The 26,057-nt window shown below is 43.1% G+C and overlaps 1 protein-coding gene across 4 annotated transcripts in view; it reads right to left on the bottom strand.

Annotated features, from left to right (window-relative positions):
* LOC128702646 (cell adhesion molecule Dscam2) overlaps nt 1–26,057 on the bottom strand; it is a 720,609-nt gene that overhangs the window by 294,640 nt on the left and 399,912 nt on the right. For all 4 annotated transcript variants that reach the window (XM_070091879.1, XM_070091878.1, XM_070091881.1 and 1 more), the window contains exons 4-5: nt 17,950–18,108; nt 2,426–2,572 (exon numbers count right to left, since the gene is read on the bottom strand). In XM_070091879.1, coding sequence (XP_069947980.1) covers nt 2,426–2,572; nt 17,950–18,108 — 306 coding nt within the window. The remainder of the gene's footprint in view (nt 1–2,425; nt 2,573–17,949; nt 18,109–26,057) is intronic.

Below are 26,057 nucleotides of genomic sequence, written 5' to 3'. Positions count from 1 at the left end.
TTAAAATCTGGCTGGTATGATGTCAAGGCTGTTATAAGAAGCTCAGTGAGGAGGTTTTTAAAGTGGCTGATGGTTTGTGACAGATAAGGCACAGACTCGTTTCACCCATAACAGTAAAAGCATAATCGTCCTCCCATTGTTGGTCAAACACTTTTCTGTTGCTCGGTTATTTTAAACAAGGGTTTTATAACTGTAATTAAAATCAGTCTTATTAATCAGAAAAGTACTCTGCACTGCACTAGTTATGTTCCGCTATTGCTGCAAGGGTGTAACGTGTGTACTGCACGAGTAGTGATGGCGCAGAGTCCAGTTGCATCATCCGTAATTGTTTAAAACAAGTTTTGATTATGTTCAGAGAGTTTAAACAGCAGTTTGAATATATATATATATATATATATATATATATATATATATATATATATATATATATACGTACTATACTACTGTATATTATTAATATAAAATTTAAAAAAAAAAAGGGCGGTGAAACCCAGTATCGTCTCGGGAACCACACACACAGCTTCGGGAGACGCAGTTTGCCCACGTCTAATGGGCAAACTGCGTAGAATTGTAGAATTGTTTTCTTTGTGTTGACAACCCAGCTAGAGATTTTACTCACTGCCTGTTGATAAATTTAATATACGGTTATTGACGCTGGCAGACATTGTACTGGCTTTTGATACATTATAAGTACAGTTGTCGGTGCATAGTAGATACAGCTGTTAATGCAGCGGAGATACAGGTGCTGATACATTAGATACAACACTGATGTAAGTAGTGTACTTGTTTCTTATGTTATATTCACAGTCGCAAGCTGTGATCATTATTATTATATTCAAGGGGAGAGCGCTAAACCCGGAGGATTATACAGCGCCTGGGGGGGGGGGGGATATGGAAGGCATTCAGGCTTAATTCGGGGAACTGGAGCACAGATCCAATTCCCTAAATCAAGAGCCCCTCACCAACATCAAGGAACCTTCCTTGAGGGGAAGCTGTGATCAAAGTTCTCATTCGTAACAACGTGTAATACTCAGTAATCTAGATATTTAAACTTCTTTAACTATAATATATATTAACAATAAGAGCTAAAATAACCAGTGAACGGTTAGTTTTAATTAGTGTGTTGCAAGTGTTTGTTTATGATCAGATCCCACTCTTTGGAGAGGAAACTTAAGATATTGTTTCGGTCTGTGACGTATCCATTATCCAGTCAGTTTAGGACGGACCGAAAGGTCGCCTAAAGGTTTTTTTTTTTTCTCTAAACTGTGGGTTAGCTGTGAACTGCTCCATCTACGGTATTGTGACGCAAGGCTGTCCGGGACTAAAATCAATATAGTTTATCCCCTATGTCCCATTCAGACCAGCGAGTCCAGCGAGGGTAAGCCAATGGTCCGCCGCAGCCGTGGTCCACCATAGTGCCACTCAGACCACTCAATACACCGTGGATAATACCTGGAGGGTGTTCCGGGGGTCCACGCCCCCGCGACCCGCTCCATAACCAACGCTTGCTGTAATTGTGGTTCACCATACTGTCATCGGGTGCAACCCCCTTCCCTCCCTTCCTGCATCCAAGGGGTCACTAAACCCTGTGCGATGGAATATGTCAGGGGAAACAGCTAGCCTTTGTTCAAACTATATAACTATCACATGGAATCGGGTAGCTTCATACTGATGATGTATCCAGTTTTTCTAAATTGTTTTTTTCAACACACCGCCATGACGCGTCCCCTCCACAGTACCGGCACTACTACACGAGTCATCTGACTGAGTTCTTCTGACGAAAAAATACATCAATGCATCCCATGGTAACTGGGGGCAACAATCGTGTGGAAAGAACAGTAATGTACAGCAAGTCTTAACTTAGACGACATTTCGCCCAAGATTGAGCCGGATGAAGCTCGCTACTAGTAATAGTTTGTTATTAATGGTATAAAATACCAATAAGTTAATAAAACACACGTGCAACACTTGGGTACCTTTAATAATACTACTACTACTACTACTACTAATAATAATAATAATACTTAGCCTTGTGTATCAAGACGCTTTGACAGGCTGACACAGGAATTATTATTATATTCAGAGGAAAGCACTGAACCCGAAGGGGTGCTGTAATGCCCAGGGGGTGGCGTACGTATAATCGGATTTACAAGTGTGACGTTACAATGTTACTCTGGAGCCAGTTGGTATACAAGATGATATATAAACTGGTATACAAATTGGCATACAAACTGTTATACAAACTGGAAGCTTTGTAACCGCAGGTTTAACAATACAGAAGTATGTGTGACGTGACCTGTGACCATACACAAGAAGTGTGACATGACATGTGACCACACACACCCAAGAGGTGTGACCTGTTCTGTGAGGATACACAAGGAGTGACCTGACCTGTAAAACGGTACACAAGAGGTTTAGCCCTGACCTGTGACGATGACTCTGGCGACGTTGGATGACCTGGGGGAGGGGTCGAAGACGTGTGTAGCAGTGCAGGAGACGCGGGTGTAAGCATCAGTGGGGGTGATGCCCTGCACCACCAGCTCCCCCGTGGGCAACACCCAGTGGCGCCCATCTGACCAGGGGGGAGAGAACAAATATCATTATATCGTTTGATTGGTCAATGGGGTTTAAAGGTTATCGACTGCACTAGGGTCATTAAGGCTGTGCGTACCTGCTCATCACTAGACAAGGAGGCTTTAATTCCTAAAATAAGGATTAAAGTAAATATTTGATGTATATACACTGAGACACACACACACACACACACACACACACACACACACACACACACACACACACACACACACACACACACACACACACACACGTATGTTTATAGAGAGTAGACCTAGTAGCGATCAGCGAAGAGACAAGATCAGGAGCTGTGAATCGACCCCTGCAACGTGAGTACACACACATACATACACACACACACACACACACACACACACACACACACACACACACACACACACACACACACACACACACACACACTGTGTATACCATATTATCATTATCTTTGCACCAGGTCTCTCTCATCTATTTAGGGGTGACCCCAAAATAGAAGAAACACATTCACCGCCATTCGTTCAGTCGCTGTCTTGCCAGAAGCATGTTGACATCACATTTCAGATGACCCTCCGAATTGCAGCACCCCCCTACCCCTCCTTCAGACATTGTTACTTCCCACCTTCAGGACTCGTGTCCGGCTAACCAGTTTCCCTGAATACCTTCATAGATTCTGTATTATATACACTATATTTTATTATATGTAGCCTTTAAATTTTGTGCACCATATTACAAAATAAAGTATATGTATATATTTATTTATAAAAGATGAGGCGGTAGGAGAAGAATGTTAAAACAGCCTCGAGGAGAAATCTCAAAATTTTCCCCTCGATGCCTTTTTTTCAGTGTACTCTGAGGCTGTGGGTCCCCACAGTTGCACCACAGGTAAACTCCCTTTTATTATATTGTTACTTTATTATGTATTGTTGTAGTCACTTTTGGAGCACCAGAGCTGTGGGTGTCATGCAGTGACGGTGAAGAAGTGAAGGACACGACACACGTAGGAAAACAAGCTTTACACTGAGCGAAACGTTGTTCAAGTAAACCTCTGCTCAGAGCGAAATGTCCTGATAAATCTCTGCACACAACGATATATATATATATATATATATATATATATATATATATATATATATATATATATATATATATATATATATATATATATATATATACTGTGAAAGAATAGCGAAATTCCCAGCGCTTTCGTGACCTCACATTATCATGGAATTTGTTTAACTTTTATACAAGCTCTATTCTTGTCTTATTATTCTTGTTTAAGTTTTATACAAGTTCTATTCTTGTCTTTCGTATGAGTTCTTTTTTTCTATTTTTAGAGATGTATTTGTCTGTTTTTTTTTTTTTAATTTTCATCTAGAGTGTCGAGTATTTTTTTCTTTTTAAATGATTCGTATTTTTTCCCCTGGGCAAAATTTGCTCGGCATTTAATTTTGGGAGCGTAATAAATTTAAGGTCCACCTTCCCTGACCCACTCTCCCTGACCCACCCTGAGCCAGTCTCCCTCTCTGACCCACTCTCCCTCCCACCCTGACCCATTCTTCCTGACCCACTGTCCCTCCCACCCTGACCCACACTCCCTCACTTTTGGTAGAATTTCAACGTTAAATGGCGCTCCTCTGTTTTACACACACACACACACACACACACACACACACACACACAGGCGGGGCCAGGAGCTAGGACTCGACCCCTGCAACCACAAATAGGTGAGCAAATAGGTGAGTACACACACACACACACACACACACACACACACTAGTAACAATATGGGGAAAACAGGAAAATCCTCTCTTCAGCCGTCACGGTTCGAGTCCCGTTCATTCTTCTCTTCATTCATTGACAGTCGTTCATTACAACTTAACTTGGATTTGTTTGCGCTTGATAATTACATGTGTGTTAACAAGGCAGTCTTGGAGGAGTTGACTCCAGCGTAGACTTGTGCTCTGATAACGATACCAGCTTGTAATTAAAACGAGAAACAATCACGAGAGGGACACGAAGTTCCCGGTAACTGTGTGTGTGTGTGTGTGTGTGTGTGTGTGTGTGTGTGTGTGTGTGTGTGTGTGTGTACTCGCCTAATTGTGGTTGCAGGGGTCGATTCACAGCTCCTGGTCGCTACTAGGTCACTCCCCCTGATCCATGAGCTTTATCATATTCTTCTTAGTTATATAAGGATCCTGCCTCCACTACATCACTTTTCAGACTATTCCACTTCCTGACAACTCTGTGACGGAAGAAATACTTCCTAACATCCCTGTGATTCATCTGAGTCTTCAACTTCCAACTGTGACCCCTTGTTGCTGTCTCCCGTCTCTGGAACATCCTTTCTCTGTCCACCTTGTCGATTCCTGTTTTTTATATTTCGTTATCGTGTGTGTGTGTGTGTGTGTGTACTCAATTCTACTCACCTAATTGTGGTTGCAGGGGTAGATTCATAGCTCCTGGCCCCCTCCTCTTTGCTGGTTGCTAGTAGGACCATTCTCTGCTGTGTGTGTGTGTGTGTGTGTGTGTGTGTCCGTGTGTGTGTGTATGTCCGTGTGTGCGCATGCGTGCGCGCGCGCAATTATTTCCCCTGTGCAACACTGGCTATATTTATTGCCACAATGTTTCGCCTGTACAACAGGCTTCTTCAGGCGAATACAACACTGGAGAGAGTAGCAACAGTTACGAAGTGATCAGTCTATCAAACCTAGTGGGAGGTAGTCGGTCCCTCAATCCTCAGCTTGTAGGTACTGTCTACCTGCGATGCTAGGACGCCATTCTTATGTTCAAGAAATGTGTTTTGAGATTTCCCTGGCTCATTTGGGTTTGTCATTTTCAAGTATATCTGCTTTATAATTTTTCTTCTTGACATAGTCTATTCGCGTCTATCGTATTTTTTCTCCGGAATATAAAGAACAAAACGGCACAATACCGTGACTGGAACAATACACGAATAACCCGCACATAGGAGAGAGGAGCTTTGTAAATGGTAAGTCATACCGAAACATCGTCGTAAGCGGGTTATTTGTGTATTGTTGAAGTCATGGTATTGTGACTTTTTCTTTACTCATTGTTTATACTCAGACATTAGAGGTGTCGAACGTGGATAATGTAAGGAGGAGATTGGGTAATGTGAAGGTTGAAGGTATTGAAAAAATGTGAGGTATAGGGGATTGGATAATGTGAGCAGAGCGAGAATGAACAGTTTCAGGAGTAAGAGGATTGGATAACGTGGAGAGTGAGGGATTTGAAAATACGTGTAAAGGGATTGAAGTATATAGCTATGAGGTGTGAGGGGATGTAAATAATGCGAGTAGTGAGAGTTTTGGATAATTTGAGGACAAGGAGAGTGGGTAGTATGAGTGAGGATGCTGTAGTGATAATACATTCCAACGTTATGAGTTAATTGCCTGTGAGTATGCGAGTGAGGTGAAGGCGGCTGTGTGATACGAGTGAAATGAAGCGTAAATACGATAAGGAGAGACGGAATATGAGATGAGTGAGAAGATAACGTGAGACAGGGCAAACCCTGCAGTCTTGCTTTAGATATCGCAAATTTGCGACTTTGCAACATTGAACATTCTTGATGAGAATCGTCGTCAATATTCGCTAATTTGGCAAACCCAGAGTGAAACTTTGCAATATGGAACGTTTTTTGTCGTAGTTATCGTAACAGGACAACTAAAATATTGTTTATGATGCTTTAATTAAGTTTTTAAATAACCCACACTTATGTTCCTTTTGGGGGTTGTGAATTGTTCCAGCCACGATATTGTGATTGTGGGTTAGTTTTGTTCCAGCCACGATATTGTGATTGTGGGTTAGTTTTGTTCCAGCCACGATATTGTGATTGTGGGTTAGTTTTGTTCCAGCCACGATATTGTGATTGTGGGTTAGTTTTGTTCCAGCCACGATATTGTGATTGTGGGTTAGTTTTGTTCCAGCCACGATATTGTGATTGTGGGTTAGTTTTGTTCCAGCCACGATATTGTGATTGTGGGTTAGTTTTGTTCCAGCCACGATATTGTGATTGTGGGTTAGTTTTGTTCCAGCCACGATATTGTGATTGTGGGTTAGTTTTGTTCCAGCCACGATATTGTGATTGTGGGTTAGTTTTGTTCCAGCCACGATATTGTGATTGTGGGTTAGTTTTGTTCCAGCCACGATATTGTGATTGTGGGTTAGTTTTGTTCCAGCCACGATATTGTGATTGTGGGTTAGTTTTGTTCCAGCCACGATATTGTGATTGTGGGTTAGTTTTGTTCAAGCCACTATATTGTGATTGTGGGTTAGTTTTGTTCCAGTCACGATATTGTGATTGTGGGTTAGTTTTGTTCCAGCCACGATATTGTGATTGTGGGTTAGTTTTGTTCCAGCCACGATATTGTGATTGTGGGTTAGTTTTGTTCCAGCCACGATATTGTGATTGTGGGTTAGTTTTGTTCCAGCCACGATATTGTGATCGTGGGTTAGTTTTGTTCCAGCCACGATATTGTGATTGTGGGTTAGTTTTGTTCCAGCCACGATATTGTGATTGTGGGTTAGTTTTGTTCCAGCCACGATATTGTGATTGTCGATTACTTTTGTTCCAGCCACGATATTGTGCTTGTGGATTAGTTGTGAATTGTTCCATCCGCAATATTGTGGCTGGGTTAGTTGTAAATTGTTCCAGCCACAATATTGTGCTTGTGGATTAGTTGTGTATTGTTCCAGCAACGATATTGTGATTTTGGGTTAGTTGTGAATTGTTCCAACCACGATATTGTGATTGTGGGTTAGTTTTGTTCCAGCCACGATATTGTGATTGTGTTAGTTGTGAATTGTTCCAGCCACGATATTGTTAATTTTGTAGCCTTCACTTTAATCCAAGCTTATAATTAGATGCCCAAATGATGTCGGACATCATTCCAGAGTATATACCTGGATAATAATGTTCAGGTTCATGGAAATGTAGCAAAGGATATACCAGAATAATTGTTTTTTTTTTACCTTACGTATTTCACTCACGTTTCCCAGGATCTTAAATCTTTAACCTCTGCTCAGCTTAATAAGTCACGGGGCGTTCAGGTGTTGTCGGAAGATGGTTGGTAGTGTACAGGTGTTTGTAGTCATGTGGAGTTGTTAGTCATCTGGTGGTCGTAGTTATCATTGTCATTAGTGTACAGGTGTTGGTAGTATACAGATATTGGGAGTGATGTAGAGATGTTAGTCAGCTGGTGCTGATAGTCATCATTTGTTGGTAATGTACACGTGTTAGTAATCTGCAATTGTTGATAAGGTGCAAATGTTGGTAGTATACAGATGTTGGGACCTGTCAGGTGTTGGTAGTATGCAGATGTTGGGAGCTGTCAGGTGTTGGTAGACATCAGTTGGAGGTCATCTACAGATGTTGGCAGGCGGCAGGTAGCATTCCGCTAGACATGTAATTCACAATTGCTGTATCGCGTAAGAGAACAATAGCTGTGCAGGTGTTCTGTTATAAAGGCCACAATGAGGTGTAATATTAAACACCTGTTGAGCACTAACTATATGACTAGACACCTGAGGCATCACTCAAGAGAGAGAGACGCAATCATGGTCTTTGTACCTACAGGTGTTGGAGCACAACTTTGTTTACGCTGGCCTGATGACGCAGTGGAGGTTAATTAGCAACGCAGGATTTTGGATCGTATGTGCAAGGGAGTTAGTGTTTATTTTTCTACGCAAGTTTGAAGGCCGAGTTGTTTTTTGTCAAGACTTCTGCAAGCAAATCTAGAATTCATCTTGTTGTGTATTAAGGTTTGTTTTCATTGTTCTTTATGAATGGATTGCTTCAGTATTCCATATATATATATATAATCTTCTCCAACCTTTACCTTAGTTTTGAGTAAAAGCATAAATGTGTATGATGATTTTATTTTTTTTCGATTTTCGGGCTTTTTTAATTTGGGTTATTATGGCAGGGAAAGTTCATCGTAGAGTAATTTGTAAATGGAGGGGGGGGGGGGGAATTATACGATATGAATTGGGTCAGTGACGAGGGTGAGGCTCCCTCACCCTCTCAGCCAACCCAGTCACCCATTTCAGCACGTTACCCTGTAGTGACGCACGGATAATAGTAGTTTTGGATTTGTTCATGCATTTGCGTGGGGAAGGTGAGGAAGAGAGACTGTGTAATGGTCTAGCACAGACAGTAGTTTGAGACTTGTTTGGAACACGTGTGGAGAGTACGTAATGGAGTATGCGAGTTTGTGTACTCGTGTGTGTGTGTGTGTGTGTGTGTGTGTGTGTGTGTGTGTGTGTGTGTGTGTGTGTGTGTGTGTGTGTGTATTTTCCCCCTTCTGCGTGCGTGTACGTGTGCTTCATGTGTACGCACTCCTGTATGTGTGTGTCATACGACAAAGGCAAAACATATGGGAGACTAATTAGCGACCGTGATAGCTAGACAGTAGTGACAGGTTATCTGTCTTTTACATCTTTGCATAAAATATGCATCATTGTCTTTTTACAAGCTAATTAAGACCTTGTATTACGTGCCAGAAGTTAGGTTCATCTAGATTATCTAAGCATATAATCTAGAATAAACTTCATAGTTGCTATCTGCAATATACTATTAATTTCCCTAAGTAAATAATTCATAATTTGCAACTTCGTTTATCTAAGAGAACAAACGAATTAAAGGCAACGAACTAGCATGCACGAATCGTATGAGTCAGGGGGGGAAATGAAAAGCAAACAAGGAGAAGAGGTAAGCGGTGTGACCCGCCTACAAGAGAATCTCAAGGTTACTTGCCCCAGAGACACGGAACTCCAGCCAAACCCGCACTCACATCTCCGTTCACAACTAACGTCTGTTGATATTAGTCTTCCCACAAGTTGACAATAACAGTAGAGTTGAAGTCAGTTTAACAGTAACGTCAACATTGGTCTACAGTGATCTAGGAATATTTTAACCACCTAGCAGCTCTAGGTCACCAGCATTTTTTCCTTCTTAAGAGTTTCTAATGGTGCAGTTTTAATCGTTATTATGGAATTTGTAGATTTTTTTAATTGCTGAAGGTTAGGAAAACTAAAACTGCAAAAAATGTTTACACAGATGCAGTGCTTTCATGCATAGCACCAGGCAGACGCTGCATTCAAGGCAGACGCTGCATTCAAGGCAGACGCTGCCTTCAAGGCAGACGCTGCATTCAAGGCAGACGCTGCCTTCAAGGCAGACGCTGCCTTCAAGGCAGACGCTGCCCCCAAGGCAGACGCTGCCTTCAAGGCAGACGCTGCATTCAAGGCAGACGCTGCATTCAAGGCAGACGCTGCCTTCAAGGCAGACGCTGCCCCCAAGGCAGACGCTGCCTTCAAGGCAGACGCTGCCTTCAAGGCAGACGCTGCCTTCAAGGCAGACGCTGCATTCAAGGCAGACGCTGCCTTCAAGGCAGACGCTGCCCCCAAGGCAGACGCTGCCTTCAAGGCAGACGCTGCCTTCAAGGCAGACGCTGCCTTCAAGGCAGACGCTGCATTCAAGGCAGACGCTGCATTCAAGGCAGACGCTGCCCCCAAGGCAGACGCTGCCTTCAAGGCAGACGCTGCCCCCAAGGCAGACGCTGCATTCAAGGCAGACGCTGCATTCAAGGCAGACGCTGCCCCCAAGGCAGACGCTGCCTTCAAGGCAGACGCTGCCCCCAAGGCAGACGCTGCATTCAAGGCAGACGCTGCATTCAAGGCAGACGCTGCCTTCAAGGCAGACGCTGCCCCCAAGGCAGACGCTGCCTTCAAGGCAGACGCTGCCTTCAAGGCAGACGCTGCCTTCAAGGCAGACGCTGCCTTCAAGGCAGACGCTGCCTTCAAGGCAGACGCTGCCCCCAAGGCAGACGCTGCCTTCAAGGCAGACGCTGCCTTCAAGGCAGACGCTGCCTTCAAGGCAGACGCTGCCCCCACGGCAGACGCTGCCTTCAAGGCAGACGCTGCCTTCAAGGCAGACGCTGCCTTCAAGGCAGACGCTGCCTTCAAGGCAGACGCTGCCTTCAAGGCAGACGCTGCCTTCAAGGCAGACGCTGCCTTCAAGGCAGACGCTGCCTTCAAGGCAGACGCTGCCCCCAAGGCAGACGCTGCCTTCAAGGCAGACACCACCATCAAGGCAGACGCTGCCTTCAAGGCAGACGCTGCCTTCAAGGCAGACACCACCATCAAGGCAGACGCTGCCTTCAAGGCAGACGCTGCCTTCAAGGCAGACACCACCATCAAGGCAGACACCACCAAGGCAGACACTGCCTTCAAGGCAGACACCACCATCAAGACAACACACTACAAATGCAATGAACAGTGTTTCAACAAATTCAATTCACTACCTGAGTGAATTCAGACCAAGAAAAGCAATTACTTCATTGCTTCCCAGGTTAAATGGTAACACAGGTGTGCACAACAGTTAGTTGCAGCAAACACACAACAAATGTATACACACAGTAAAGATAATTTGCGTGTAGTTATGCTGTGTTTCATCACATTAGGGTGATTATATTTAACATTATATGCAATAAGATCACAGTAAATAGGTGATATCAGAGTATGAAAAACAACCACTGTGAAAAAAATAGTGAAATTCCAAGCACTTTCGTGGTTTCTCGCATTATCAAGGACCTGTAAAGATAATAGAGCAGCAGAAGGCTTATAAGGCTGACGTATCACTTCACGACATTACACTCGTCCCAGTATATAATGATAAACAATGTTATAGTGGGCTAGTTTAATTCTTTGTGGATTATATTTTATAATATAATGTATTGGCAGTTTGGAGGGATAGTTTAATTCTTTGTGGATTATAGTGTGGTGAAAGTGTTTTATAATATAATGTAATATCTATATAATATAGCACTTCAGAACAATATTATATGGGATCATAGACCGTGATTATAAATTGACTTCACGCTGTATTTTGTTGAATAAGCTGAAAAAAAAACATGGGTTTCCTGGAGGTGCAACCCAACTTGATCCCGGAGAGGTTGACAGTGTGACGTCACCACTATGACAAACAGTCTTGCACCAATATTGTGGTATCTTTTCCCTCAATCCCCTCCTCCCCTCATGCAGATGTGTAATTGCTTGCGCTCTCTCTCTCTCTCTCTCTCTCTCTCTCTCTCTCTCTCTCTCTCTCTCTCTCTCCCTCCCTCTCTCTTTCCCTACACTTACTACCTTTGTTTTCTGTCTTTCTATCTTTGGCTCGTACACCTAGAATCATAGATAGTACATGATAGTTCTTAATCTAGACAGTAGTAGAGAGTTCTCAGCAGACAACCCCGGTGTGGACTTCCAAGTGTGTCTATCGCATGTACTGCTTTAAAAAGACTTGTGAGCAAACACTAGGCCAGATTTATAGACGTTTCGGTCCTGGGACTTTGATCGAGGAGTGATCAAGGTCCCAGGAACAGAAACGTTTTCCAATAAAGTCCTAGTGTTTGCTCACCCGTCTTTCCTAAACCACTGTGGGTGGACCATTAAGCCAGCGGAAGACCTCGGCCAGATGACCAAAAGCTCCAACGGCGGGTCATCATATGACACAGACCCGGGTCAGGAAACACTTGTCCTGTTTCCTGACAAACCGTACGTAACCTATGTCGGTGTTAGTTACCAAGAGTTTGTCACTCTCCCATGTGCTCCCATATATTTCTCTACCTTGTCCATACACACGACTCTTGATTGTCAACGAATTAAAGTCAGTCCTCTCTGCCTCCCAGCTCATTCGTACATCTTTTCTCCATATTCGTTGTTAGTTTCTTCGAGAGATACGAATGAGTTAGGAAATTTGTGACTTAGTTATTCAACTCATACACTAACCATTGACTTACTATTTTCTTATCTACCCTTATATATATTTATTATATATATATATATATATATATATATATATATATATATATATATATATATATATATATATATATATATATATATATGCAATAAGATCACAGTAAACAGGTGATTTCAGAATATGCAAAACAACCACTCTGAAAGAATAGAGAAATTCCAAGCGCTTTCGTGACTACTCACATTATCAAGGAAACTATATCATATAGTTCCTTGATAATGTGAGTAGTCACGAAAGCGCTTGGAATTTCTCTATTCTTTCAGAGTGGTTGTTTTGCGCATATCTATATATATATATATATATATATATATATATATATATATATATATATATATATATATATAATAATAATGTCGTGCCGAATAGGCAGAACTTGCGATCTTGGCTTAAATAGCAACGTTCATCTTGCCATATAGGACAAGTGAAAATTTGTGTATGCAATAATTTCGCCAAAATCATTCTGAACTTAACGAAAAAAATATATTTGATTGTGTTTTTTTAGTACTAAATTACTGTAAACGTATTTAAAATATATTTAGTTGGGTTAGGCTAAAATAAATTGTTCTTGCTATAATAAGGTTAGGTAAGTTTTCTAAGATTCATTTGGTGCAAAATTAAAAATTTTTACATTAACATTAATGAAAAAAAATATATCTTTAAACGTATAAGAGAAAATTTCAGAGAGGACTTAATTTTAAATGAGTTTTTGCTAATTGACCAGTTTTACATATTCGGCCGAATAGGTAAAACGCGATTTTTGCTTAAATAGCAACTCTCTTCTTGCCGAATAAGGCAAGCGAAAATTTGTGTATGTAATAACTTCCCAAAAATCATTCTGAACCTAACTAAAAAAATATATTTCATTGTTTGTTTATTATTAAATTATTGTAAACTTATCTAAAATATGTTTAGTTGGATTAGGCTAAATTAAATTGCGCTTGTTATACTAAGGTTAGGTAAGTTTTCTAAGGTTCTTCTGATGCAAAATTATTAATTTTTACATTAACATAAAACGAGTTCTTGCTAATTGACCAATTTTTACCTATTCAGCATATACATATATATATATATATATATATATATATATATATATATATATATATATATATATATATATATATATATATATAAAATATTAAATTTACATGTGCACATAATCGTCACTTCACATACATACATTCCTTCCTCATGTATGTACATACGTCTCAATTTATATACAAATACTCTGTACTACAGGTAGCCTCACTCACGTTTCCTCATGTACACACGTGTCTCTGAAATGTTCACACGCTTCTCCTAACATACTCTTAAACGCATTCTCTCCTCGTGTACACACTTTTCTCTTGAACGTACATACACTCCCTCCTCGTGTACACACGTTTCTCTTGAATGTACATACACTCCCTCCTCGTGTACACACGTTTCTCTTGAACGTACATACACTCCCTCCTCGCGTACACACGTTTCTCTTGAACGTACATACACTCCCTCCTCGTGTACACACGTTTCTCTTGAACGTACATACACTCCCTCCTCGTGTACACACGTTTCTCTTGAACGTACGTACACTCCCTCCTCGTGCACACTTCTCTTGAACGTACATACACTCCCTTCTCGTGCACACACGTTTCTCTTGAACGTACATACACTCCCTCCTCGTGTACACACGTTTCTCTTGAACGTACATACACTCCCTCCTCGTGTACACACGTTTCTCTTGAACGTACATACACTCCCTCCTCTTGTACACATCGTCTCCACTCACTGACCTTATCTGTTATTCCCACACAACGTTCTCAGATTGCTTTCCTTTCAGCCTCTCCCCTGTCCCTCCAATATCAACACTTACCATCACATACCACCACATACCATCCACATACCATTACAAACCATCACATAACACATCATCACATATCAAGGCATACAATTACATACCATCACATACATAGCATTACATATCAATACATACTATCACATAGCACAAACTATTGCATACCATCACAAAGCACATACCATTACATATCAACACACCACATAGCATTCCTTTCTAACCTCATAACTCCCTCTCATGAATTCTTCTGTAACCTCATAACTTCCCCATCCTGTGATCTAAGTCGTTAGCCTTATTGACGACCCTCTCAGCTGATGACCTTGTTAACGAGGGTGTAACTATGGCTAGCCTCCTCTGATAGATGTGGCAGCTTTGAAATATGTCAGACAGCTGCGATATACGCCCGGAGGGGAATATACGCCCAGGGAGGAGGTTATACGCCCTGAGGGAGATATACGCCCTGGGAGGGAGATAAGGGGGGATAAGGTCAAGACATACGGGACAGATGTTATATACAGCCGTGATATTGCAGACTCAGGACTGAAATTGCTTTATAAGAAAGGAAGGGAAAGGCTTGTGGAATGGGCTGGAATGGGAACGCATTGGTGAGATGACTGGGTAGCTGGAATGGGTAACTCGCTGGGTGGAATGGGAATATGTAAGTGGGTAGTTAGAGTGGGAATAGAGGTCTGAGTATGTGGTAGTTGGAATGGGAACAGTGTAGTGGGTAAGGTGGTGGACGGGAATGGGAACAGTGTGGTGGGTAAGGTGGACGGGAATGGGAACTGTGGTGGGTAAGGTGGTGGACGGGAATGGGAACAGTGTGGTGGGTAAGGTGGTGGACGGGAATGGGAACAGTGTGGTGGGTAAGGTGGTGGACGGGAATGGGAACAGTGTGGTGGGTAAGGTGGTGGACGGGAATGGGAACAGTGTGGTGGGTAAGGTGGTGGACGGGAATGGGAACATTGTGGTGGGTAAGGTGGTGGACGGGAATGGCACAGGTACTCCCAAAAACACGCACATCTTCCAACCTTATATTCATAATTCCTACCATACAAAACCACCAACCACACCATAAACCACACCATCAGCCACACCAAACACGCCACCAACCACACCCAACACCACACTCCACACCACACTCCACACCACACTCCTCTCCACACCACACCTTGCACACACCCCACACCACACCCTGCACGCACCGTACACCACACCTTGCACACACCCCACACCACACCCTGCACGCACCGTACACCACACCTTGCACACACCCCACACCACACCCTGCACGCACCGTACACCACACCTTGCACACACCCCACACCACACCCTGCACGCACGTACACACACCTGAACCCACACCACACCTGCACGCACACCACACCTTGCACACACCTCACCCCACACCCTGCACGCACCGTACACCACACCTTGCACACACCCCACACCACACCTGATCCAACCACACTGAACTACCATCACACCAGACCAGTAACCACACACATTAACTCTCTTACTACACTATCACCACATTTCTGACATACAAGCTTAGGTGAACCGATCCAAATATTCTCTCTTCTCCTTCCTATATCTAAGTTATAAAGGTTAGGTGCTATGTGCATCCCAATACCTTCCTCTGCTCTGTTATATCTTGGTGTTTTATGTGAGGATTGTATTGTTCAAGTTGCTGTTGTATACTTTGATGGTTTATGAGGCTTGTTATAGTTGTATGGTTTATATGATTTATATAGTAATATGTGGTTCATGTGACTGTTGTATAATTGTGGGTGGTTTATGTGACTTGTATTGTTGGATATGGTTTATGTGACTTATTATATAGTTAGGTGTATTTTATGTGACTTGTATAGTTATGTGTGATTTATGTGACTGTATTGTTAGACTTGGTTTATGTGACTATTATTAGACTTGGTTTATGTGACTGTATTGTTAGACTTGGTTTATGTGACGAGTGTGTGGTTAGACATGGTTTGTGACGAGTATATGGTTACTCGTGGGTTATGTGACGACTCTATGATTACACGTGGTTTATGTAAGGTCTTTATAACCAACTGTTTTGAATTGTGAGATCCTGGCTGGGTTTTATCATTGTAAGTGTTGTGGACTGCAAGATGGTGTAGTCAGGAACAGTCTCCAGAGCACACTTCTCTCTCTTAAGCACACCGGCGTTACCTCACTACATTCACAATCATTCTTTGGATAGCTGTATTGTCAGAAGTGTGCGAGCCTGCGCCACAGATGACCCTGTGACCTGCAACATCCCCACCCCTTCTCCCTTCAGAGTGCACTTCCTTTCTACAGAACCTTTGTCTGCCTAACTGGTTTCTCTCAATCCCTTCATACGAGGTACCTTGTTGACACTCCAACAGCACGTCAAATCCTAAAATCCCCTTGTCTCTACTCCGATCTCGCACGCTCAAGATAATCTGGTTAGAATTTTCACTAAAAATGTGTAAATAATTAGCTTATTGTAGAGGATAACAGTTAATCCTAATGATGGATTTTCCCTAATCATGTGTATATCCTCGATCTACATCTGGAAACACCGTCTGGCACTAATTCTGTTTGCTACAGTGCCAATAAGGAATTTAAATTTTCGCGTCAGTGGAATCTGCTACGAGAATTTTTATCCTTTACACTAAAACAAACGTAGGAAGATTAATGCAGTTCCTACTCAAAAATATCCCTGGTTGCCTTAATATTTGGTATATATGAAATAATTTTCCTGAACCGTAATCGTAACTAGTTATACATAGGATATTCTGGTAGGTATATAATAACTAAAGTGATTGAATTCAAGATCAGTTAGACATGCACAAAACAGTTAAGCTTTCTCTCTCTCTCTCTCTCTCTCTCTCTCTCTCTCTCTCTCTCTCTCTCTCTCTCTCTCTCTCTCTCTGTCTCTGTCTCTCTCTCTCTCTCTCTCTCTCTCTCTCTCTCTCTCTCTCTGTCTCTGTCTCTGTCTCTCTCTCTGTCTCTCTGTCTCTGTCTCTGTCTGTCTGTCTCTCTCTCCTCGTTCAAGCTTATATCTTAACTCCATTGCTATTTTTTATACTTTCTTTCCCCTCTCTCCTCCCCTCACTTCCCTCTTCTATACACCTGCCTAATAACCTCTAACTTTTCACCAGAAATATAAGCTTTAAGATTAATCCTTTGTAAGAGGGGCCGGAGATCCCCTCAACTTACACAAGGGGTGAGGGAGGGCAGACACTCTCCTAGATTCACCTAGACAGAAGATGGGTCCTAGATTTACCTAGATAGATGATGGGCCCTCTTGTATTCACTTAGATAGTGGGTTCTCTTAGATTCACCTAGACAGGTGGTGGGTCCTACATTCACCAAAACAAGTGGTGAGTCCTCTTAGATGCACCTAGACAGGTGGTGAGTCCTCTTAGATTCATCTGGACGGATGGTGGGTCCGAGATTAACCTAGAAAGGTGGTAGATTCTCTAAATTCATTTACATCTCTATCCTTTTCTATACTCGCTATATATACTTAGATGTGTGATGCGATCTATCTTCCTAGACTCACCTAGATGGCTGCAGGAAATTCTTCCCCTAGATTCGCCTGCACAGATGAAATGACGTTCCCCTAGGCTAGCCTTCACCTGGACGGGTGGTGGGAGTGAGGGGTGCACTAAAACTCACCTGGACGGGTGGTAGGGGTGAGGGGTGCACTAAAACTCACCTGGACGGGTGGTGGGGGTGAGGGTGCGACCGTCAACAGACCAGGAAGTGACGGTAACGTGACGGGAGACGGTGGGTGGAACGTCACAAGTGAACACCGCCGGCCCGCCCACCACGCCCGCGGCGTCACTTACGCCCACCTCGAACCTCTGCATCACCACTGTGGGTGTAGAGAACATGACTTGTGTTAGGCAGAACATGACATGTTTATAATGAGCGAGATGAAGTTTAAAGAACATTATAAAGTAAGAACATGATACAGGTTCTTGAGAACGTGATACAAGTTCCTGAGAACATGATGCAAGTTCTTGAGAACATGATATAGGTTCTTGAGAACATGATGCAAGTTCTTGAGAACATGATATAGGTTCTTGAGAACATAAGTTCTTGCGAACATGAGACAAGTTCTTGAGAACGTAACATAAGGCCATGAATAAACATTGTTTATTCGTGGTGTCACGCCGACCGTCTACCACCGGGGCAGGATAACTAAAAAAAAAAAAAAAAAAAGGGAGAAATCACATTCACCATCACTCATTCAGTCGCTGTCTCGTCAACATAGAATGTCCCGGATTTTGACAAGTTCGTTAAGAGGAATTTATTTTTTCAACAAACTGGCAGCATCCCACAGGGGCAGGGTGACTTAACAAGAAAAAACCAAAGTTTTCATTTTTAAATTTAGTAATATATACAGGAAAAGGGGTTCCTAGGCCCTTGTTCCCGGCATTTTAGTCCCTCAAGGGAGGTTCCTGGACGCGGGAATTGGATCTGTGCTCCAGTTCCCTGCAGCGCTGTATGGCCTTTGTGGTTTAGCGCTTCTTTTTTATTATAATAATAATCCAGTTCCCTAAATTAAGCCTGAATACCTTCCATCCCCCCCACAGGCGCTATATAATCCCATGGGTTTAGCGCTTCCCCATAATAATAATCCAGCCATTTTAGTCACCTCTTACGACACGCATGGCTTATGGAGGAGGAATTCTGTTCCACTTCAGGGAAAATTAGTCAACTGCAGTTTCCATTAGCTTTCTCACATACGGTTGAAAGAATCCCACAGGAGGTTGAAGAATCAATACCCCCGTGGCGGACACCACAGGTGGTTGAAAAATCAAAACCCAAGTGGCGGACACCACAGGTGGTTGAAGAATCAACCCCCCCCCCCAAGTGGCGGACACCACAGGAGGTTGAAGAATCAAAACCCCCGTGGCGGACACCATAGAGAAAAAGATTTCCGCATTTTCTTGACGTGTTCTAAATTAACTTTTAAACACTGGGGGTTAATTGGATTATGGAGGTTCATTAGCATGCTAGCAAGGGTTCACTAGGGGTTCAGAATAAAGAATTTCAGCCTCTGAAACGAACGCCGAGACTGTGGCCACTTTTTTTTTTTTTTCGGATGATTTCGCAGTGTGAGCGCGACACGCAGTGTATGTACACGGAGAGGTATGTGGCAGTGTATGTACACTGAGAGGTGTGTATGTGGCACTGTATGTACACAGAGGTGTGTATGTGGCAGTGTATGTACACTGAGAGGTATGTGGCAGTGTACACTGAGGTGTATGCAGTGTATGACACTGAGGTATGTGGCAGTGTATGTACACTGAGAGGTGTGTGGCAGTGGTACACTGAGGGATGCAGTGTATGTACACTGAGAGTGTGTAGTACACTGAGGGGTGTGTAGTGAGTATGTACACTGAGAGGTGTGTATGTGGCAGTGTATGTACACTGAGGTGTGTATCTGGCAGTGTATGTACACTGATAGGTGTGTATGTGGCAGTGTATGTACACTGAGAGGTGTGTATGTGGCAGTGTATGTACACTGATAGGTGTGTATGTGGCAGTGTATGTACACTGATAGGTGTGTATGTGGCAGTGTATGTACACTGATAGGTGTGTATGTGGCCATGTACACTGAGAGGTGTGTATGTGGCAGTGTATGTACACTGATAGGTGTGTATGTGGCAGTGTATGTACACTGAGAGGTGTGTATGTGGCAGTGTATGTACACTGATAGGTGTGTATGTGGCCATGTACACTGAGAGGTGTGTATGTGGCAGTGTATGTACACTGAGAGGTGTGTATGTGGCAGTGTACACTGAGAGGTGTGTATGTACACTGAGGTGTGTATGTGGCAGTGTATGTACACTGAGGTGTGTATGTGGCAGTGTATGTACACTGAGAGGTGTGTATGTGGCAGTGTATGTACACTGATAGGTGTGTATGTGGCCATGTACACTGATAGGTGTGTATGTGGCAGTGTATGTACACTGAGGTGTGTATGTGGCAGTGTATGTACACTGAGAGGTGTGTATGTGGCAGTGTATGTACATTGAGAGGTGTGTATGTGGTAATGTATACTGAGAGGTGTGTATGTGGCAGTGTACACTGAGAGGTGTGTATGTACACTGAGGTGTGTATGTGGCAGTGTATGTACACTGAGGTGTGTATGTGGCAGTGTATGTACACTGAGAGGTGTGTATGTACACTGAGAGGTGTGTATGTACACTGAGAGGTGTGTATGTACACTGAGAGGTGTGTATGTGGCAGTGTATGTACACTGAGAGGTGTATGTGGCAGTGTATGTACACTGAGAGGTGTGTATGTGGCAGTGTATGTACACTGAGAGGTGTGTATGTGGCAGTGTATGTACACTGAGAGGTATGTGGCAGTGTATGTACACTGAGAGGTGTGTATGTGGCTGTGTATGTACACTGAGAGGTGTGTATGTGGCTGTGTATGTACACTGAGAGATGTGTGTGTGGCAGTGTATGTACACTGAGAGGTGTGTATGTGTCTTTGCATATACACCAAAATATATGTATGTCTGAGTATATACACCCCGAAATGTTTATGTATCAGTGTATATACACCAAGATGTGTATGTACGTATGTCTTCTATTATGCACACCAAGTTGAAATTATCTCTGTGTATATATCCTTCCAAGTGGGTGCCTTGATTTTGATCCGAGGAACTGGAACTTCTCACATTCCAATTGACTGCGATTACCTAGTGGCTTTTGATACCACCTTTCACTATTTCGCATTCTGCTGAAGAGGACCTCACCTGGAGGTCGAAATATATGGATCAGCCTAGTATTGTTTTTACCCTGTTTTTGTATACGTACATGAGGGTCTCTCTCTCTCTCTCTCTCTTTCTCTCTCTCTCTCTCTCTCTCTCTCTCTCTCTCTCTCTCTCTTTTACGCAGGGTTTGACAAGGTTAAGGATCCCTAGTTTTATTGACAAGCTATTTACAGGTTAAGGATTCCTAACTTTATTGACAAGCTAAGAGCTCTTACCTACATCAGCTCATTTCAAAGCATTTTTGTTATGAGACATACAAGTAGGGAACAGGATGAAGTTGGAGCCATCTGTGGGCCAGCATTTTCATTTGATCAACTGACTTTATCTCGTTGACATCATTATGCTGTTCGAATGTGTTCCATACTCGAGTCATCCTGGGTATATATGATCTCAGATGGAGTGATGTTCTGGAGAAGGGTACAACCAGAGTGAAGTTGCTGCTTTCTGCCCGTCTTGTCGCATAAAAGCTTGTTTCACGCTGTCCTCGAAGTGGATCCAAGTGTGGTACTTTGACAATATTGGCCTTGTACATAACAGTAAGGCCACCCACATCCCTCCTGTGTTGAAGGCTCTGCTGAAATGACAGATCTATCCAGGATGGGTCCAGGCGAAGAGATGAGACGTCTTGCTCTGTTCTCCACTCTGTCAAGCAGTCGCAGATGAGAGGGAGGGCAGGCAAACCAAGAAAGTGGAGCATACTCAAGGTGTGAGCGTACTTGTGCCTCGTACAGAATCTTGCAACCCCTACTGTCAAGCAGATGCGAGAGACGGCGAAGTGCTGTAAGCTTCCTGGCTGCCTTGTTTGCTAGATTTACAACATGGTTCTTCATGGTTAGTTTGGAGTCAGATTTCACCCCAAGGATATCAACTTCTTCTCCAGGTGCCAACACCCTCCCATTCATCCTTACTACTGCACCAGCATTACCATCATGGTGCCTAGAGACGATCATCATTTGCGTTTTCTCAGGTGCAAATGTTACTTGCCAACTATTTCCCCAAGCTGATATAGCTTTTAGCTGGTTATTGATGTAGCTTAGAGCAGCTGGCATTTCTTCTCTTGGATAAGTGAATGTCAGTGTACAGTCATCTGCATATGCATGTGATTCTGGGATGAGATGAAGAAGGCCGTTGAAGTAGACATTCCATAACAATGGTCCCAGCACGCTTCCTTGTGGAACACTTGCCCCAATAGGATGTCTTGCTGATTCCGTTCCATTGAGAACTACACTTGGAGATCTACCATGAAGGTAATCACTGAGGAGACATAGCGTAGAGCCTGCAATTCCCAGTGCCACACCCGGTCGAAAGCACCAGCAAAGTCCAGTGCTACCACACAGCTGACTTTGGATTCATTCAGTGACTGGTGCCACTTAGTGGAGAGGTTTAACAACAGATCAGCAGCAGAGTAACCTTTCCTGAAGCCATATTGACGATCACAAAGTAGTGAGTGGTAGTCAAAAAACTGTCATATGTCTTGAGATTATTGTCTCAAGGATCTTACCAGTGATTGACAGGAGTGACACTGGTCTGTAGTTGCTGATTTCTGCTCTGCTCTTAATTTTGTGAACAGGGACTACATTTGCCTCTTTCCACAGAGAGGGCCATTTACACTGTACTAGGCAGTGCTGAAAGATGCGAGTTAGAGGTGCTGCTAGCTGGTCTGCACATCTTCTCAGCAATTTTGGGCTCAACTTCTCTGAACCCACAGCCTTTTCTTGGTCAAGCGATTTAAGAAGGAAATGCACCTCCTCCTGCCTTATTGTCACCACTGACAATTTTGACACACTTCTTGCAGCTAGCCAAGGAGGGTCCCTTGCTGGATCAGGAACTTGCATCTCTCTCTCTCTCTCTCTCTCTCTCTCTCTCTCTCTCTCTCTCTCTCTCTCTCTCTCTCTCTCTCTCTCTCTCTCTCTCTCCCTCCCTCCCTCCCTCCCTCCCTTCACACCATTTATTAGTCACACGAAAATGCATACATTAATAATAATATTAATATAATTATTATGATAATAGAAATAATATAATGATAATATAAAAATTATAATAGCGATAATATAATAATGATAATATATGATGATAATTTAATAATTATAGGAATTATAATAGTGATAATATAGTAATAATAATGACAATAATAATCTGTGTTTCTCTGCATATCACTGTCAGCTTTTGTCTCTTTTCGCATTTGCACCGCCTGTGTTCTCTGACTTGGATCTAGTTCATTGTTTGTGCGCGCTTAATGTGTTTGCACCTCTGCTGGCGTACGTAGGTTTGCACCTCTGCTGGCGTATGTTGGTTTGTATCTGTGCTGGCATACGTCGCTCTGCACCTCTTCTGGCGTTCGTCGGTTTGCACCTCTGCTGGCTTATGTCGGTTTCTACCTCTGCTGGCATACGTCGCTTTGCACCTCTGCTGGCGTACGTCGGTTTGCACCTCTGCTGGAGTAAGTCGGTCTGCACCTCTGCTGGAGGATGTCGGTTTGCACCTCTGCTGGCGTACGTCGGTTTGCATCTTTGCTGGCGTACGTCGGTTTGCACCTCTGCTGGCGTACGTCGGTTTGCACCTTTGCTGGAGTAAGTCGGTCTGCACCTCTGCTGGAGGATGTCGGTTTGCACCTCTGCTGGCGTACGTCGGTTTGCACCTCTGCTGGCGTACGTCGGTTTGCACCGATGTAATGCGAGGCTTGTAACGAGGGCGTCCGTCGGTTTGCACCGATGTAATGCGAGGCTTGTAACGAGGGCGTACGTCGGTTTGCACCGACGTAATACGAGGCTTGTAACGAGGGGAGATTGCACGTGCAATAAATAACCAACAAAATATTCTGGCTCGGACATTTAAAATTCTGGGTTAAAAAAACTCTGACCAGATACATTTTTTTGTTTGTTGTTGCTGCAACTGTTTTTGTTATTTTTTGGGGGTTATTGCTGTTGATGCTGTTTTTTTTAGTTGTTGTTGTTGTTGTATCAGTTTTGTGGTTATTGTATTTTTTGTTGTGTGTTTATTTTATCGTATTTTTTTGGAAAGTTTCAGTTTTTTTTTTTTTTTTTTTGTTTTGCTCGAGTTTTCCCCTCTTTCCTTTTCTCTTTATTTTCCTTCCCTATCCCTTCCTATTCTCGGGCCTTCCTCTTACTCCTTTTTTTTCCATTTGTCTTTCCTTTCCGTTTCTCTTTCTTTCCTTTCACTCCCTTGTTCTTATTCTCCTTTTTCTTTCTCCCCTATCTACTCTCTCTCTCTCTCTCTCTCTCTCTCTCTCTCTCTCTCTCTCTCTCTCTCTCTCTCTCTCTCTCTCTCTCTCTCTCTCTAATCTCACGCTCTCCTTTCTCTTTTTCTCTTTCATTCTCTCTCACCCTTTGCACACTTCCCTCACACTCTTCCCTACGTTCATCCTTCCATCTGTTCTCTTTCCCCTCCTTCTCCCTAACTTCTCTCTCGCCTTCCCCTCTCTCCCTCTCCCCTCTCTTTCCCCTCTCCGTGGAAAATGCAACACTCTACTGCCCTCGTTTCCCCTTGCTTTATCCTCCCCTCTCCTGTCAACATTCGCTTTCCCCTCACTCACTCCCACACATACACACACACACACATGACTCACCCCTCTCACAGAACTCTACCCCTCCCTCTCGTCCACGTGGCTTCCCTCTCGCATTACTCCCACGTTACACAGTTCAAGAGAGGGTACGATTGGCTCCGAAGGGCCAGAAACCAGAAATACCCATGGTAGTTCTGTAGTGTGAGAGGCGCTCTCTCTCTCTCTCTCTCTCTCTCTCTCTCCCTCTCTCCCCCCCCCTCTCTCTCTCTCTCTCTCTCTCTCTTTTCTTTCTCTCTCTCTCTCTCTCTCTCTCTCTCTCTCTCTCTCTCTCTCTCTCTCTCTCTCTCTCTCTCTCTCTCTCTCTCTCTCTCTCTCTCTCTCTCTCTCTCTCTCTCTCTCTCTCACACACACACACACACACACACACACACACACACACACACACACACACACACACAGAAAATGTTAAAATATCTTTTGGAAGTTTTACGTTTGAGCAAAATTGAACTTTGCAGCGGCGTGTGGTGTCGATAACTAAATAAAAGCTTGGATCCAAAAGCTTGGTAAAGAAAAAATGCTCCCGCAGCTAAAAATAAATATTAAGTAGGAAATAAGAGTGAGAACATTAACGAATGTCCTCGGTGGCGGTGGTGGTGGCAGTGGCGGTAGTGGCGGTGGTGGTGGCAGTGGCGGTGGTGGCGGTGGTGGTGGCAGTGGCGGTGGTGGTGGCGGTGGTGGTGGCAGTGGTGTTGGTGCAGCTTTATTTTATTGTTCTTGTGTTATTAGTATTATTAATATTATTATTATTATTAGTAGTAGTAGTAGAAGCAGTAGCAGTGTAATTGTAGTAGTAGTAGCAGTGTAGTGGTGGTATTAGTAGTAGTAGTTGTTGTTGTAGTAGCAGCAGTAGTTGTTGTTGTAGTAGCAGTAGTTGTGGTGGTGGTAGTAGTGGTGCAGTATTAGTATGAATACCTCCTTACGGGTTTAGCTCTTCCACTTGAATATAATAAAAAAATAATCCTGGTGCAGATGTACCAACTTTGTCAAAATTCTAAATTATTTTTTTCATAATATTTTTTTTTCGTGTCGACATACTTCACTAATTGCATCTTTTATCCAGCATAATCAAGTTCTTCATTAATTAATATAATTGTGCTATAGCACTTGGTGTATTTTTATCTACTTAGTTTTAATTAGCTATTTTGACTGATTAATTCACGTATTTAATTACCACGCAGGCCTTTCACAAGCGCGTTAAACCGTTGTCAATATTTGAACATGCAAATTTATTATGAACAGATGTGTGTAATTAAGTTTTTACGTCTGCTGTTGAAAGTGTGAACAAAAAATATGGCACATGGTTCAGTGCACACATACGCACGCGCATGCGAGTTCTAGCTCATGGCGGGGCCAGGAGCTAGGACTCGACCCCCGCAACCTCAACTAGGTGAGTACACACACACTGACTTGACCCCTGCAACCATATATAGGTGAGTACACACAC

Source organism: Cherax quadricarinatus, chromosome 37 (assembly GCF_038502225.1).
Source record: "Cherax quadricarinatus isolate ZL_2023a chromosome 37, ASM3850222v1, whole genome shotgun sequence".
NCBI lineage: Eukaryota > Metazoa > Arthropoda > Malacostraca > Decapoda > Parastacidae > Cherax > Cherax quadricarinatus.
Note: the sequence above shows the minus strand (reverse complement) of the source record. Positions and strands in the feature narration are given on the sequence as shown.